The sequence below is a fragment of the Austrofundulus limnaeus genome, unplaced genomic scaffold, assembly GCF_001266775.1.
Source record: "Austrofundulus limnaeus strain Quisiro unplaced genomic scaffold, Austrofundulus_limnaeus-1.0 Scaffold2, whole genome shotgun sequence".
NCBI lineage: Eukaryota > Metazoa > Chordata > Actinopteri > Cyprinodontiformes > Rivulidae > Austrofundulus > Austrofundulus limnaeus.
This window is the reverse complement of record NW_013952404.1, coordinates 7148836-7161392: the sequence shown is the minus strand read 5'-3', so window position 1 is coordinate 7161392 and position 12557 is coordinate 7148836. Positions and strand designations below refer to the sequence as shown.

The 12557-nt window shown below is 37.9% G+C and overlaps 1 protein-coding gene across 1 annotated transcript; it reads right to left on the bottom strand.

The window, feature by feature from the left end:
- Positions 1-1235: 1235 nt before the first annotated feature.
- Positions 1236-12161, bottom strand: tdrd9 (tudor domain containing 9; the record flags this gene model as incomplete). The annotated part of the gene is given in 29 exon segments (XM_014013818.1): positions 1236-1374; positions 1466-1562; positions 2360-2469; positions 2538-2608; positions 2959-3120; positions 3319-3576; positions 3656-3745; positions 4166-4381; positions 4465-4573; positions 5082-5252; positions 5359-5459; positions 5916-6023; positions 6173-6289; positions 6545-6598; positions 7362-7406; positions 7487-7550; positions 7762-7825; positions 8024-8186; positions 8508-8639; positions 8723-8820; positions 8901-9005; positions 9090-9147; positions 9233-9317; positions 9657-9776; positions 9872-9975; positions 10042-10206; positions 10287-10367; positions 10529-10651; positions 12081-12161. Coding segments are annotated over 28 exon segments (3165 nt in total), but the record flags the coding sequence as incomplete, so codon positions are not given.
- Between the last annotated feature and the right edge of the window lie 396 nt (positions 12162-12557).

Genomic DNA, 12557 nt, shown 5'->3' with positions numbered 1-12557 from the left:
ATATTATCGCTTATCGCAATAAATTTTGAGACAATTAATCGCCCAGCAAAATTTGTTATCGTGACAGGCCTATAAAACACATTGAATATAAAGATATTCAGTGCTCTCTGATTCAATTAGCTGTATTGCACAAGTGCAATTATTAGGTTGGAAACATACAACAAAGACATCTACTAAATACATTCATGCCATAACTGCTCATAGCTTCATTGTGTCTTAACCTCTAGTCATCCAGCCAACTGTCAATAAATTTGCCCTTTAACCTGAACTATCAAGACCAACGACATTCTGAAAGAAGAGGGGTTTTAACAACTTTTTTGTTGTTTAGTTTAAATTTTTCATTTCGGTGTTTTGAAATAAGGGGTTGTCTGATTCATTTGGAAAAAAAAATATACACCAATATAAAGCACAGAAAGTAAAGAATTAACTTTAATTTAGCAGTTTAACAGATTTCTACCCTAAAATGACTAAAAAGRTCAGAGAAACATTGACTACTTCATCTGCAGTCTGTCTCTGCTCGGTGTGAATCAAACAGCAGGACCCGCCCTGCTCTGCTCTGATTGGCTAGGACAGTGTCTCTGGTTCTCTTTATTGGTTGAAAGCAGCATCAGTTGAATCCCTGCATCAATGCTGGATTGAAGACCCCAACAACACTTTTTTTCTCTTTTCACATTTAGGAAATCTGTCGTGGGAACGAAGAACTTTAATCGCTTCTGCCCCACAAAATTTAAGACTTTTGAATAAAATTTAAGACCAACTTACATATTTTAATATACTCAAGACTTTTTAAGACCCTTAATTTTAGATACATGAATTTAAGACTTTTTATAGGACCTGTGGACACCCCGTTTAAATCATCACAAGTTCAGATGTGCAGATTAGTAGGACATCATGAGAAGTAATCTAGAAATTACTAGATTTTAAAATTTCACTTTAGTATTGACATTTTTATAAATATGTTTGGAAATCTAAAGTGCAAAAAAGAGAAAAATCTACAAAAATTGTTGGTAAAATTACACTGAGGCTACATTTTATCCTTTACAATTATTTGTGGACATCAATAATGATGGGAATTTTCAAGCAACAACAACAACAACAACAACAACAACAACAAAAAAATAAAATAAAATAAAATAAAATAAATAAATACCCTAAAAGGCGAGTTTATAAAAATATTATCAGAGATACGTTGAGAGGATAGTCAATGTTGCGGCTGCTTAGATGACAACTTTTACCTCGGTGATGTCCTCAACATCAAATTTGACGTCAAAGGCCAGTTCGATGTCGTTCTCAGGTAGGATGGCTTCTTCTGTTTGGCTGTTGAAGCCCAAGCCCAACAGAGCACCAGTGTAGCTGGTCCTTTCTTCATTTGTGCTAAAAAAACCAGTGAAAACGAAACACATTTTTGTCAATAAAAATATCAAGTTTTACTCGTGTAGTTGCAGTGGCTGTGAATTTATCATACCGTAACTCCATGACGGGAGTGAAGAGCATCATCACCAGTCCGGGCAGTCCAGGGATGTCAGGCAGGAGGGAAGTATCTCTCAGAAGTATTCGTGTACCTTTTAAATCATTAATACAGTTAAAGCTGCAAACACTACAAGTACTTGGAGTGCCAATGTTTTTGGCACACCTTAAAGGGGCAATAAAAAAAAATCAACTTTTCATGTAAAATCAACTTTTTTGAGTTTTATACCATGTTACGTTATACTCTCATAAAAAACATGCCCAAAGCCTTGCTCTGACTCATTCATGCATGACTGAGAAATCCTGCAGCGTTTTTAGGAAGCCATGCTGAGGAGCAAAACAACAGGTGGGGACCAGAAACGCCTCTGGAACGTGTCTTTAAGCCTAACTTCCTCATGGCAGAGCCACCGCCCCCCTCCCCCCCACAACCCCTGCAGGCTCTCGGGTGAAACTGAAACTGTCTGCTGAGCTCCTAACATTAGTTCTCACTCAGTGAAGCTCTTTTCAGATTAAAATACCTTTGAGGAAATGTATTTTCAGATGCCAAGTAAACTGCGCGAACCCCCTCACACACCGAAATGAGTGAGACAGAAGCGGAAGGTGGTTCTTAAAGAGACAGAGGCCAATTTCAAGGCGTTTAGAAGAGGAARTGATGAGAAGACAAGTTTATTTTCTATTTAAACATAAAACATCATTTTAATAACAGCTAAAGGTGACATAGATACTTTATTATGGTATAGTATTTAAATGTATGCCTGAGAAACACATAATATTGCCTCTTTAATATGTACTGCAATTTCCCTTTGGGATCAATAAGGTATTTTTGAATTGAACTGAATATACAGAAAATGACTGTACAGTTTAAATAAAAGGCAGAGATGTTTTACGGTACCGGTGGAGTTGACTGACACAGACGCAGCCACCAGCATCCTCAGATATTTGAAATGTGGGTTTTCATTCAGTGCCATGGAGTTGATGCTGGTTTTATCTACAGACGCAGTCCTGCAGGAGGATACAATCCTTATCAGTAAAGGAGTTTTACTTTTAAGGTTGGTGAGCTAATTTCTCACCTGCAGTAGATTTTTCGGCTCAAGCTGTGGAAGTTTATCTTGTAAGGACTCAATGGTCCTTTCAGACAGACCTGAAGTGCCAGAAGAAAGCCAGAAAAACATTCAGACTTCACCTGATGCTTCGTACATTCAGAGCTGTTCACTCTGTATTGTTCTGGTTGTTAAATAAGTCTCTGAATGGACACAATGCTTTAATTGAGCCAATGAAATTGCTCCATCTACTGGACAGAATGAGAGCAATCAAAAACACGCAAAACATTACAAACCATGTTTTGGATATTTAGTGATGTACTTCAGATGACTTCTTAAAGCTGATTCTCCTTATTAATGTATTTAATCAGTTTTTTTAAGTGTCAATGAAAATGTTTTATTTTGTGCTACTTATCACGCCAAATTAGCTTCAGTTGGCGATGTGCCTTACCTTTGATCCTGACGGGGTGGATTTGGAAAAGTGAGCAAGCAGACTGTCGATTAGCTCCTTCTCCTCTTTCTCATGTTCCTTCCAGGAACTGCTGGCAGAAATGGGAACATATGTTCCTTTTTCCATGTCCTTATACAGAGTCATCAATGTCTCGTGGATTTGCTGTGAACAAAAAAATAAAATAAAACATCAGTTTACATATTCATTTATTAACAAAGAACTGCAACAAAATTTGCAGTTTTGAAAAATATTGTCTACATCAATCATAAAATCTGTGTTTTGTGAAAAGAGGCATCAAGCATTTCTTTAGATCAGATTATCTGGATTAATAAGCACAGACGTGCCCCACTGGTGTGTCACCTGAGAATCAAAGTTCTCATCTGTCTTCACAGCGTATCCCTCTTTCACCAGTATGTCCACCACACTGGTCTTTTTGGATTCCACGTTGATGAACACCTCCACACGCATGACGCCGTACAGGATGGAGAACAGAGACACGATGACCGACTGATCCTTCACCAGAATCATGAAGCAGTTGCGGGCGCTGCTGCTCCACCGGTTCCCCAGGATGATGGACTGAGATGAYGGGCACATTTCAACTACTTGGAACTCCTGGGCCTGAAACAGAGAGTTCTTTTTATATCAAAGGTGACATGTTTTACCACCAGACAGCGTGATCTAATAATAATAATAATACCTGAAAAGGATGAGACAGCAGGTCAGACGGGAGTTCTCTCAAGCTGCTGCAGGAAACAACTGCTGTGTTACCAAAGTCCAAAAAGAACACCTATAGAATGAGAGGAACCATAGTGTTTGATACTGAGTTTTTAGCCTTTATTTGAAGACCTCTGTGCTTTAATGTTATAGCTTTAGGTTTAAACATTTTATTTCATTACCTGTAAACATGTAAAATACTCTTAATCAACAATTTTTACATCTATGCAGTTTGTTAATAATATAGACTATATATTATTTTGACTGATTTTTTTTGAGTAGGACAGAAGTTTAATTGGAGTAAATGTTCTTATGTTTATGCTCAACAAAACTTGTCTTTTAAGCTCTGTTTTTAAATATTATGAGTCTGCTGAAAAAGAATTTCAGACATTATTTTAATACATGGACCAAAAAATAGGACAAAAACAAAAATACAACAGGGCAAACGGGTCACATCTCAATCAGAGGATTATACAACATGACAAATATTCACCTCCACGGTATTACCACGCATGTGCAGGATCTTTGCTCGGTAATACAAACACTGCTCACTGCTCTCGGAGTACGGCGCCAGACACAGCAGGTTTGGGTAGAGCGACACCGTCACAGGGCTCAGGGTGCGCTTGTTGATCTCTCCTGTCAGAAGGCGTTGCTTTTCCAAGCTGGCTTCATCAGCTGGGAACCCCCAGAAATGACCCACATCCAACACCTGCAGCACAGAGTTTAAATAAACGTGTTTTTTTAGAGTTAAGAAATATTTCATCCTGAAATTTATATCTGTCAAAGTCTGACCTCTGTGATGTTCACGACAAAGAGGCGATTGGAAGGCAGGCTGGCCGGGTCGATGCTGCTCAACACGCCAACTGGGGAGACAGACTGGCTCTGGATGTCTGCATTCACACTGCAGAGGGGCAACACAGACCCCTATCATGTTACAGTATGAACATATTTATCTGAACTGACCTCACACCTTTGCTGCTTTAATGTAACCTTGTACTTCAAAACTAAACTAAACAGCATTAATAACATGTTTATAGGAAACCACAAATATGTTCTTGTTAAAGAGTGTAAAAAAGATTTAAAAAAAAMCCCAATAATTACTCAATTGATAATTATCATTAAAACAATGGTTAAAACAGTTAATCTTATTTTAGGGACTGTTTCATTGCCTGTCATTACATTTCCCAACAACAAGAGGGCGTAAGGAGGAAGTTGATTCTGTGTCTGCCTAAAACCTCCCCTCTCTGAATCCAAGGATTGTTGCAAAGTCTCATGCAGGGCTGTAAAGTATATTAAATTACACCCAGACTGAGAAATGCAGATGTGACACAGAAGTCACTAAAATGAATTCAAGATCAACATTAATAAGAATGTAAACTCAAACAGTAGTTAAGTAAATGGAGCCGAACCGAGAAAACTTCATGTGAGTTATCAGCCTGTTCCCAGAACATGATTCAATCTGTTCAGTGGGGTAGACTGAAAGCTGCATCGGGGAGTTTGGATTGGACATTAGGAGGGCAAGAGACACCTCAGGCAGCACTCCTGTGTCCCCGGATGTCCTGTGGAACTCCACGTATGCTCTGTGGGCGTGAACACACATACAGTGACATAATAAACATTGGCAAAGGTTAGAAAAGACAAAATACTGAGTGTGGATGTCTGCTTTGCTCCACTGGAGCCTGGTACCTGGAGCTCTCAAAAGAAATGGTTTTGACCTGTCCACACAAGCGGAACAAAGACTGGAGTTGCTTGTAATACAGGAAGCTGTACGGAGGGAGGTTCCTCACCTGAAAACAACAAAATACTTGGATAATAAAATAACAAAAACTTGAAAATCACAGACCAATAAAAATTTATTAAGTTTATAGGAAACTATAGTAACATTTCCCACAACTATCCTGATAAAGACTATACACAAATCTTTTACATGACATGATTTGAAAAACTGAACAATAAAAGATAAAAAAAATACACTTAAAATTATGGTAATAGTGGAACTTTAAGTGTTTTGCCTAAGAATAAAAGCATACTAACAGGTTTATAATTAATTTAACATTTGAATAGAATGTTATCCTAACACAATGTTTACATTTAGTACAGCTGAGCCTGGCAAACATGCTTTGATTCTGTTATCAAAGATGAAGTTTTAATAATCCTTCAGAAAAATCTAATTCTCTGTAGATCTGAAGGACTCTTCACTGTAAATAACAAAAAAGTTTTTATTCCAACACTGAAGTTAATACCATCACAGTTGTTCTTGGGTTGAAGCCACTCAGCTCTTTGGACGCCAGGTTGTCATCAATCTCTGCCTGGAAGAAGTAGTTGGGGTAGTAGGCACCAGCGATGACAATCTACAATACAGAGTACATTTTATAAAGGAAAAAACAGTCAAGAGTACAATCAGTTATTAACTCAATAACAAAACAAATCTGAAAACACCACTACCTTGTAAATTACATGTGTACTGTATAAACCTGCCCTTTCTTCAGCAAAGACTAACCTGAAGAATGAACTTCTGCTTGTTCGTGCTGGTGTAATCTGAAGACTGAGTTTCCTCTGAAACGTGCATGTTGAACTGGGACACGCGCTTCTTCAGATCTTCGTACAGCTCTGCAACCTGAGCGGTAAATAAAAACTGAATTATGTTTGAGTTAAACTGAACATCAGAAGCTCAAAGAATGAGAACGAAACTGTCCTGTTTCGACTTAATGATGACTGCAGCAGGATGAGTTTATGTATGCATCAAAAATATGACATCATGTCACGCGCTTTAAAGACAGTTTTTCTGTTGTTGTTTTTTTAAATAAGCAAATGTTAAGGATTTCTCAAAAGGTTTATATTCAAATCATAATTTTTACAACAGCTTAAGCACCTCTCTGATCCTCTTGATCTGAATGAAGTTCTCACTTCCCCAGCTCAGCTCATCCTGAGAAAAAAGTAAAAAAAAAAAAAACAATTACAATCTAAACATCTGCAAAATGTGTATTTTAAAATGTTTATAAATGCTTGATAAAACAAATGCAGATTTACTATAACTCTTGAGAAAAGTCCAGAACTTTTATTATTATTAGTATAGTTGAAACTGATGTTACAGCATCAGAAATTTTCAGACCTTTCAAACTTTGTAGTAAAACGTAAACAAGATTTTTTTTTAATTTACAAAACTAATTAAAATGTTAAACTGATACATATAAAACAGCAGACATTTATATAAATTAGACCCTTTTGAATCTTGACCCTCACCCCCTAAAAACAAACAAAAAATTAAAAATTAAATTATTTCAATGCAGATTTGTAGTAAATAGTAGTGACTACTACAAAAATGTTCTTGCAGTCTAATATCTTAATGTAACAAGCAAAACAGTTAAGTCAGCCTAGTTTAAAAAAAATAAAAGGGTTGTGCGTGAAAGTGTTAAAATGATGAATTCAAGAGCCAAGCTGAAATCTGATTCCTAATTTCAAATAACTGCAAAATCTGTCATCTCATATTGCTTATAGTGCCATTACACAACAAGAGCAACCACAGGGTCTTTACCACACAAAACTATTTCCCAATAATTATAAAAATCCCACACTGGTTTTAAGCACAATCTAGTTCTTAAATTTTTATTAAATGCATGATAATGTTGGCTCAGACCATTAGACCCCAATGTTTTTTCAGTGAAATATTGTTTCCATGCAGTGTTTACCTTTGGGTGTCTCAGTTGCCCTTTCTTTTTGGACGAGTGCCATGCCTATAAGGAGGGAAAAAAAGACTAGATGTAAAAAAAAAACATGCATACAAATTTTTTTTTATAACAAAAACTTGTGTCACCTTGAAGGCGTTGACAATGGCGATTGAATCGCTTGGTGTGCCACGAGCAAAAGCCAGCTTGCTCCTAAAAAGAAAGAAAAAAATGACAAAATACACGAAGCCCACAGATATACCCACGTCAAGCAATAATAATGTAGTTTATTCATCACCTACAGTATGTGGGATGTAACAGGAGGACTGCACAATAAAAAATAAAGTCTGATGAGAACTGTCTCAGTTGTGAGAACGGTTTGTCTTMAAGTTTTGCCAAAATACAACTACTGGAAGTTACTCACCTGTAGCCTGCAAGCTTGTGTGWGAAGGGAATAGCAAAGAAGCTTTTCAGAGAGTGTGAGGCAGCTAAAGAGAGGACGTTGTGTTAGCATTCATTCAAAGACTTTATGCATGCAGTATTTACCACTTAAAGGAAAAAACAAAAACACATAAGTAAAAGTACATTTCAGGTATATTTGATGATCAAGTCATATCTGTAAGGTTGTAAACATTTACACAAAGATAAGCAGAGGCCTGTTTCCAATATAAAGACAACAAACTGACCTATGATGAGACATTCATCCAGGCAGCCAAAGACATGACCCAGAACAATCATCTTCCCCAGRTACAGATCCACAGGCAAGTGGGCCAGCACTCGGCCGAGGAACGTCAACTCGCCATCATCGTTTTGATCTCGACCTTCGTTTTTTGCAGACAGAGCACCCATCTGAAGAACAAAACCTGTCATTTCAAAATATTCTAAAATCTTTTTTTAAAATAAAAACTTGTTGACTGTTGTCAAAATATTTTAATTATAGATAAAGGGTAATATATAATTTTCCTTTAGTCAAGAAACACACACCCTACAGTATTCTCACACAACACTGAAGACGCATATCTGCCACAGAAGTCATGAACTTCATGACACTGGTGGTCCACTCTTCATCTGAATATTTATTTATTACCACAGCAGCATACTTGTACAAACCAGACTACACAACCACAGAATTTAAAGTGGAGAACTGTTACTCTGGACTGTTTTACTGGCCTCCTTGAGTTGAAGCACTGTCCTGACRATATCACTGAGGTTGGGAGGTGAGAGTGCTGTGGAGAGGAGGGAGCGGGGATCGCCCATGTCCAGAAGTTTCACCTTCAACATGATGGTGGCCAGGGGAGCCATCTGATAACAGGGAAAACACAAAGCTTATAAAAAGGTCATGGCTGGGTTAGACAGAAGACTAAAACCATAAAATGATTTCTCACCAGCATCTCAGGAATCATGTAGTCAGGAATTTCCTCTCTCCAGAAAACTTTGGTTATAAGACGGTAGCAGTAGCCCTTTGACACTCGACCTGCCCTACCTGACAGCGAACACTTTAAATGTGAGAAAACAGGTAGGAAGATATTTGCACTTTGAAGTTCTTTGCTTTAGTCATTTTACCTTTACGTTGGTTGCAGTTGGTTTTGGATGCCCAGGTCAGACGCAGAGACTGATAGTTTGTTTCATTGTCACAGACCAAGTGACGAGCCAAGCAGAAGTCGATCACTGTGGGAAAACAAGCACCAACATAAATATTTTTAATAGAAAAAAACAATAGCTAATACATTAGGCGAAAAATTAAAAAGACACCGTATTTGACGTCTGGAACAGTCACAGAACTCTCTGCAATGTTGGTGGAAAGGATCACCTAGGAATAAATGAATGAAAGTCTAAATATTGTAAGTAAAGAGAAGAATAAAACCACTGCATCAGATAAAATCACCAGTTTTTACCTTCCTGTATCCAGGAACAGGGGGAAGGAAAACCCCGTTCTGTTCTTCCAGAGTTATTGACGAGTGGAGTGGATAAACCTGAAATCTGATCCACAGCATCACATTTATTGTCAAGTAAAATGTCATCGTTAATAATTATATACAGTATTATACAAGTGTTAGTTTTAATATATCAAGGGCAAAAGAACAACATAGAACTAAAAGACTGGAGTAATTACTGTCAAAATGCACATCAAGGCTTTTTCAATGCAAACAAAAACCTGATAGATTTTTTTGCATGAGTCTTTTTTTTGATTGGCTTCCATTCAACATTTTCTTTTAGTATCTTCTTAATGTGAATCAAAAAAGCAACAAAAAAAAAAGCCAGCTAGTTAATTTTTTTATTTGATATAAAATTATGATTCTTGCCAATTAAATAGCTCACCTTTTGTATGCCAGTTTCGCGAGGGCGTCCTGCATGTAGTGTATCTCATTTAAACCTGGAAGGAAAACCAAAACACTTCCTGTTTCTGAGGAAGCCATCCCGTCCTTTGTCTCCGCCTTGCTACTCATGCAGATACACACAAAGAAGACAAACCAACAGTGTTTATCAGTTAGCTGCTTTAAGCAGATAAAAGCAATAATGTGATTCAACCTCACCTGAAATTCTTGCTTTCCATTTCATCAAAACTTTGGATGAGACTCATGGCAAGATTGTACATCTCAGGTGAGATAGAAGGGTCATCCGGATGAGGCGACTCAACCTGAATAAGACAGTCTTAAAACTAAGAACTGCATCAAAAAAATAATAATTTGGTAAAAATTTTTACCCTGCATGGAAGAAATTTGTGGAGATCATCCAAGTAAAACTCCTCAACAGAGTAGGGTGCTCCCTCCACTTCAAACACGTATGCAGGACTCATTTTACCATTAACTGGTGTGGCGAAGTACTCGGCAAACACTCTGCAGTTAATGGTAGCTGACATGAGGATTATCTGGCAAAAAAAAAGTTCATGGGAGTGACAAGTGATGCACGAGGAAGGAAACAAGATTTTTACTTAAATGTAAGAAATACCTTGACGTAACGAGAGTTGGAATGAAGAAGTTTTCTCAGAACCAACAGCAGGAAGTCCATCTCCTCTGTGCGCTCATGAACCTTAGACAAGGCAATCAAACTAGATTTAAGACCGTCAGGGAGTGGGAATATAAAAAAACAACAACAATGAAAATACACAAGCATATGACTTCCATTTGAGGGACAAAAAGGAGAAAATGTACGAGTTAGTTACGAAAACTATGCTTGATGAGTTTAGGCACCTCATCCAAAAAAATGTGTGAAAACTCTGTGAGGCATTTAGCCATGACCAGTTTTTGCAGCAGGACCCCTGTTGTCATGTAGATCAGCCGAGTGTGCTCTGTGGCCAACTTCTCCAGCCCAACCTGAAAAAATGATATTCATAAACATTTCTAATACATAACTGCATATAAATCTGTGAAATATGCCCATTTTTTGTTTCACCTGGCAGTTCTACTACAGAACAACATCAGTCACCACTTCTTTTCACTTTAGAACTTTATATAAACCCACTGGGTTCCAAAGAGAAATTCAATTTGGGAGCAAATTTTAGATATGACTGAGAACAATGAACAACTTTTGGCAACTTAAGCCCTATTCGCACTGGATAAGCATTATCTGGGGACCCCATGTAATAAATAAATTACTTTCTGTCTATTTTTTATGTGGCGCATTCACACGGGATAACCGAAGCCTGAGATTTTCCTGAGGTTTACGGACATCCCCTGGATATAACTCTGCAAAGGCTGTGCGCACCGCACACCATTCCAACAGTTTGTTCATCAAGCTTTTGATATAAAGTTATAAGGTGTTCTGCCACACGTCCTTTTGGAGAATAACAATGTAAGAGCAAAGTATAAACGCCTATACTGCTGGCGATGGTGCGTGTGCACCCTGCGCGTGTACCCAAAGCGTGACTAAGCACGGCACTACAGCCACAGCTCAGCAATGTGTTACTGCCAGCGTCAGCCAGAAGGCTACAAACAGAAGTATTCTTACCATACAGTGCAATGCATGATGTGAGCCACCATTTGCAGCTGATTTTGCTCCTTCTCTTCAGCCATTTTTTTATGCCGCACGTTACAGGTGGGTAGGGTTGTGCTGGCCCTGGACCCAAAAGGTTTTCAATGCTCTCCAATCCAGCCTCCATTCTTTACCAAAGGCAAATAAAAATGTGCCCAGGATATATATACTGCCTAATTACATATTGGATTCAGACCATTACTGTCCAAATCACAGAGATGCCTATTCACATTGGATGACTATTGTCACAGGACCTCTAAGTTCAGCAAAATATACTAGGTAATTTTGCAGGGGAATTTTTATTTTAAAAACTGACATGGCTGATTTGCACGGGATTGACAACACAGACAATCTCTGCAATTATTACAAATAGCATGTGGTCCCTAGGTAAAACTAATTCCATCAGAATAGGATTTTACATAAACACAAAATTACGTAAAACTAAAAACAAGAAACCAGATTACAAAACGGTCTTTAATTTAACAGTGACTATTACTCTCAGACAGTCAGTGACTTTATCCTTAACTCCAGAGGTCCGAGTCGAGAATGAGAAGTTATTATTAGACAATGTCCAGAGCTAAATTTGTCCACACTAACATTGCACTGCTTTGCTGCAGAACAGGTTCAAAATAGGTAAGCATGTACTGTAGATATGTATGTACTTGTGAAGTTAAAAATCAAAAAGAAAAAAATAAGTGGGTCCTCTGGATGGGCGATGTACTTGTGAAGTATTTTTAAGTAAATCAAAATCTTTTTAAATGCTGCACCAACCTGATATCCAACCAGACTACCCAGCGTACATTTCCTCTGTGTGGCAACCCATCGAGCAATACTGGTAGCTCCAATTTTGCGTGGTTGGGTGACCACAATGTTGCACGGGGCATTTTTTTCATTGTAATGGTCCAAAATGTACTGTGGCAGCTGAGTGGTTTTGCCACTGCCTGTGGCTCCTCGAATGATGACAACAGAGTTGTTTTCTATGAGGGAAATCAGCTGGAAGCACACACACAAACACACACACAAACACAGTCACATGTGTGCATGGTTAAAATAAACCTCATTTAGATATTGTTTTATTTTAACTACAAAAAACAGAATAAGTCATGAAACAGTAGAGCAGATGGATGTGTTAATCTGATTTATGACTGACATACTTTATAATCTGTGTTAAAACAACCTATTTGACAAACATTTACACACACACACACACACACACACACACACACACACACACACACACACACACAC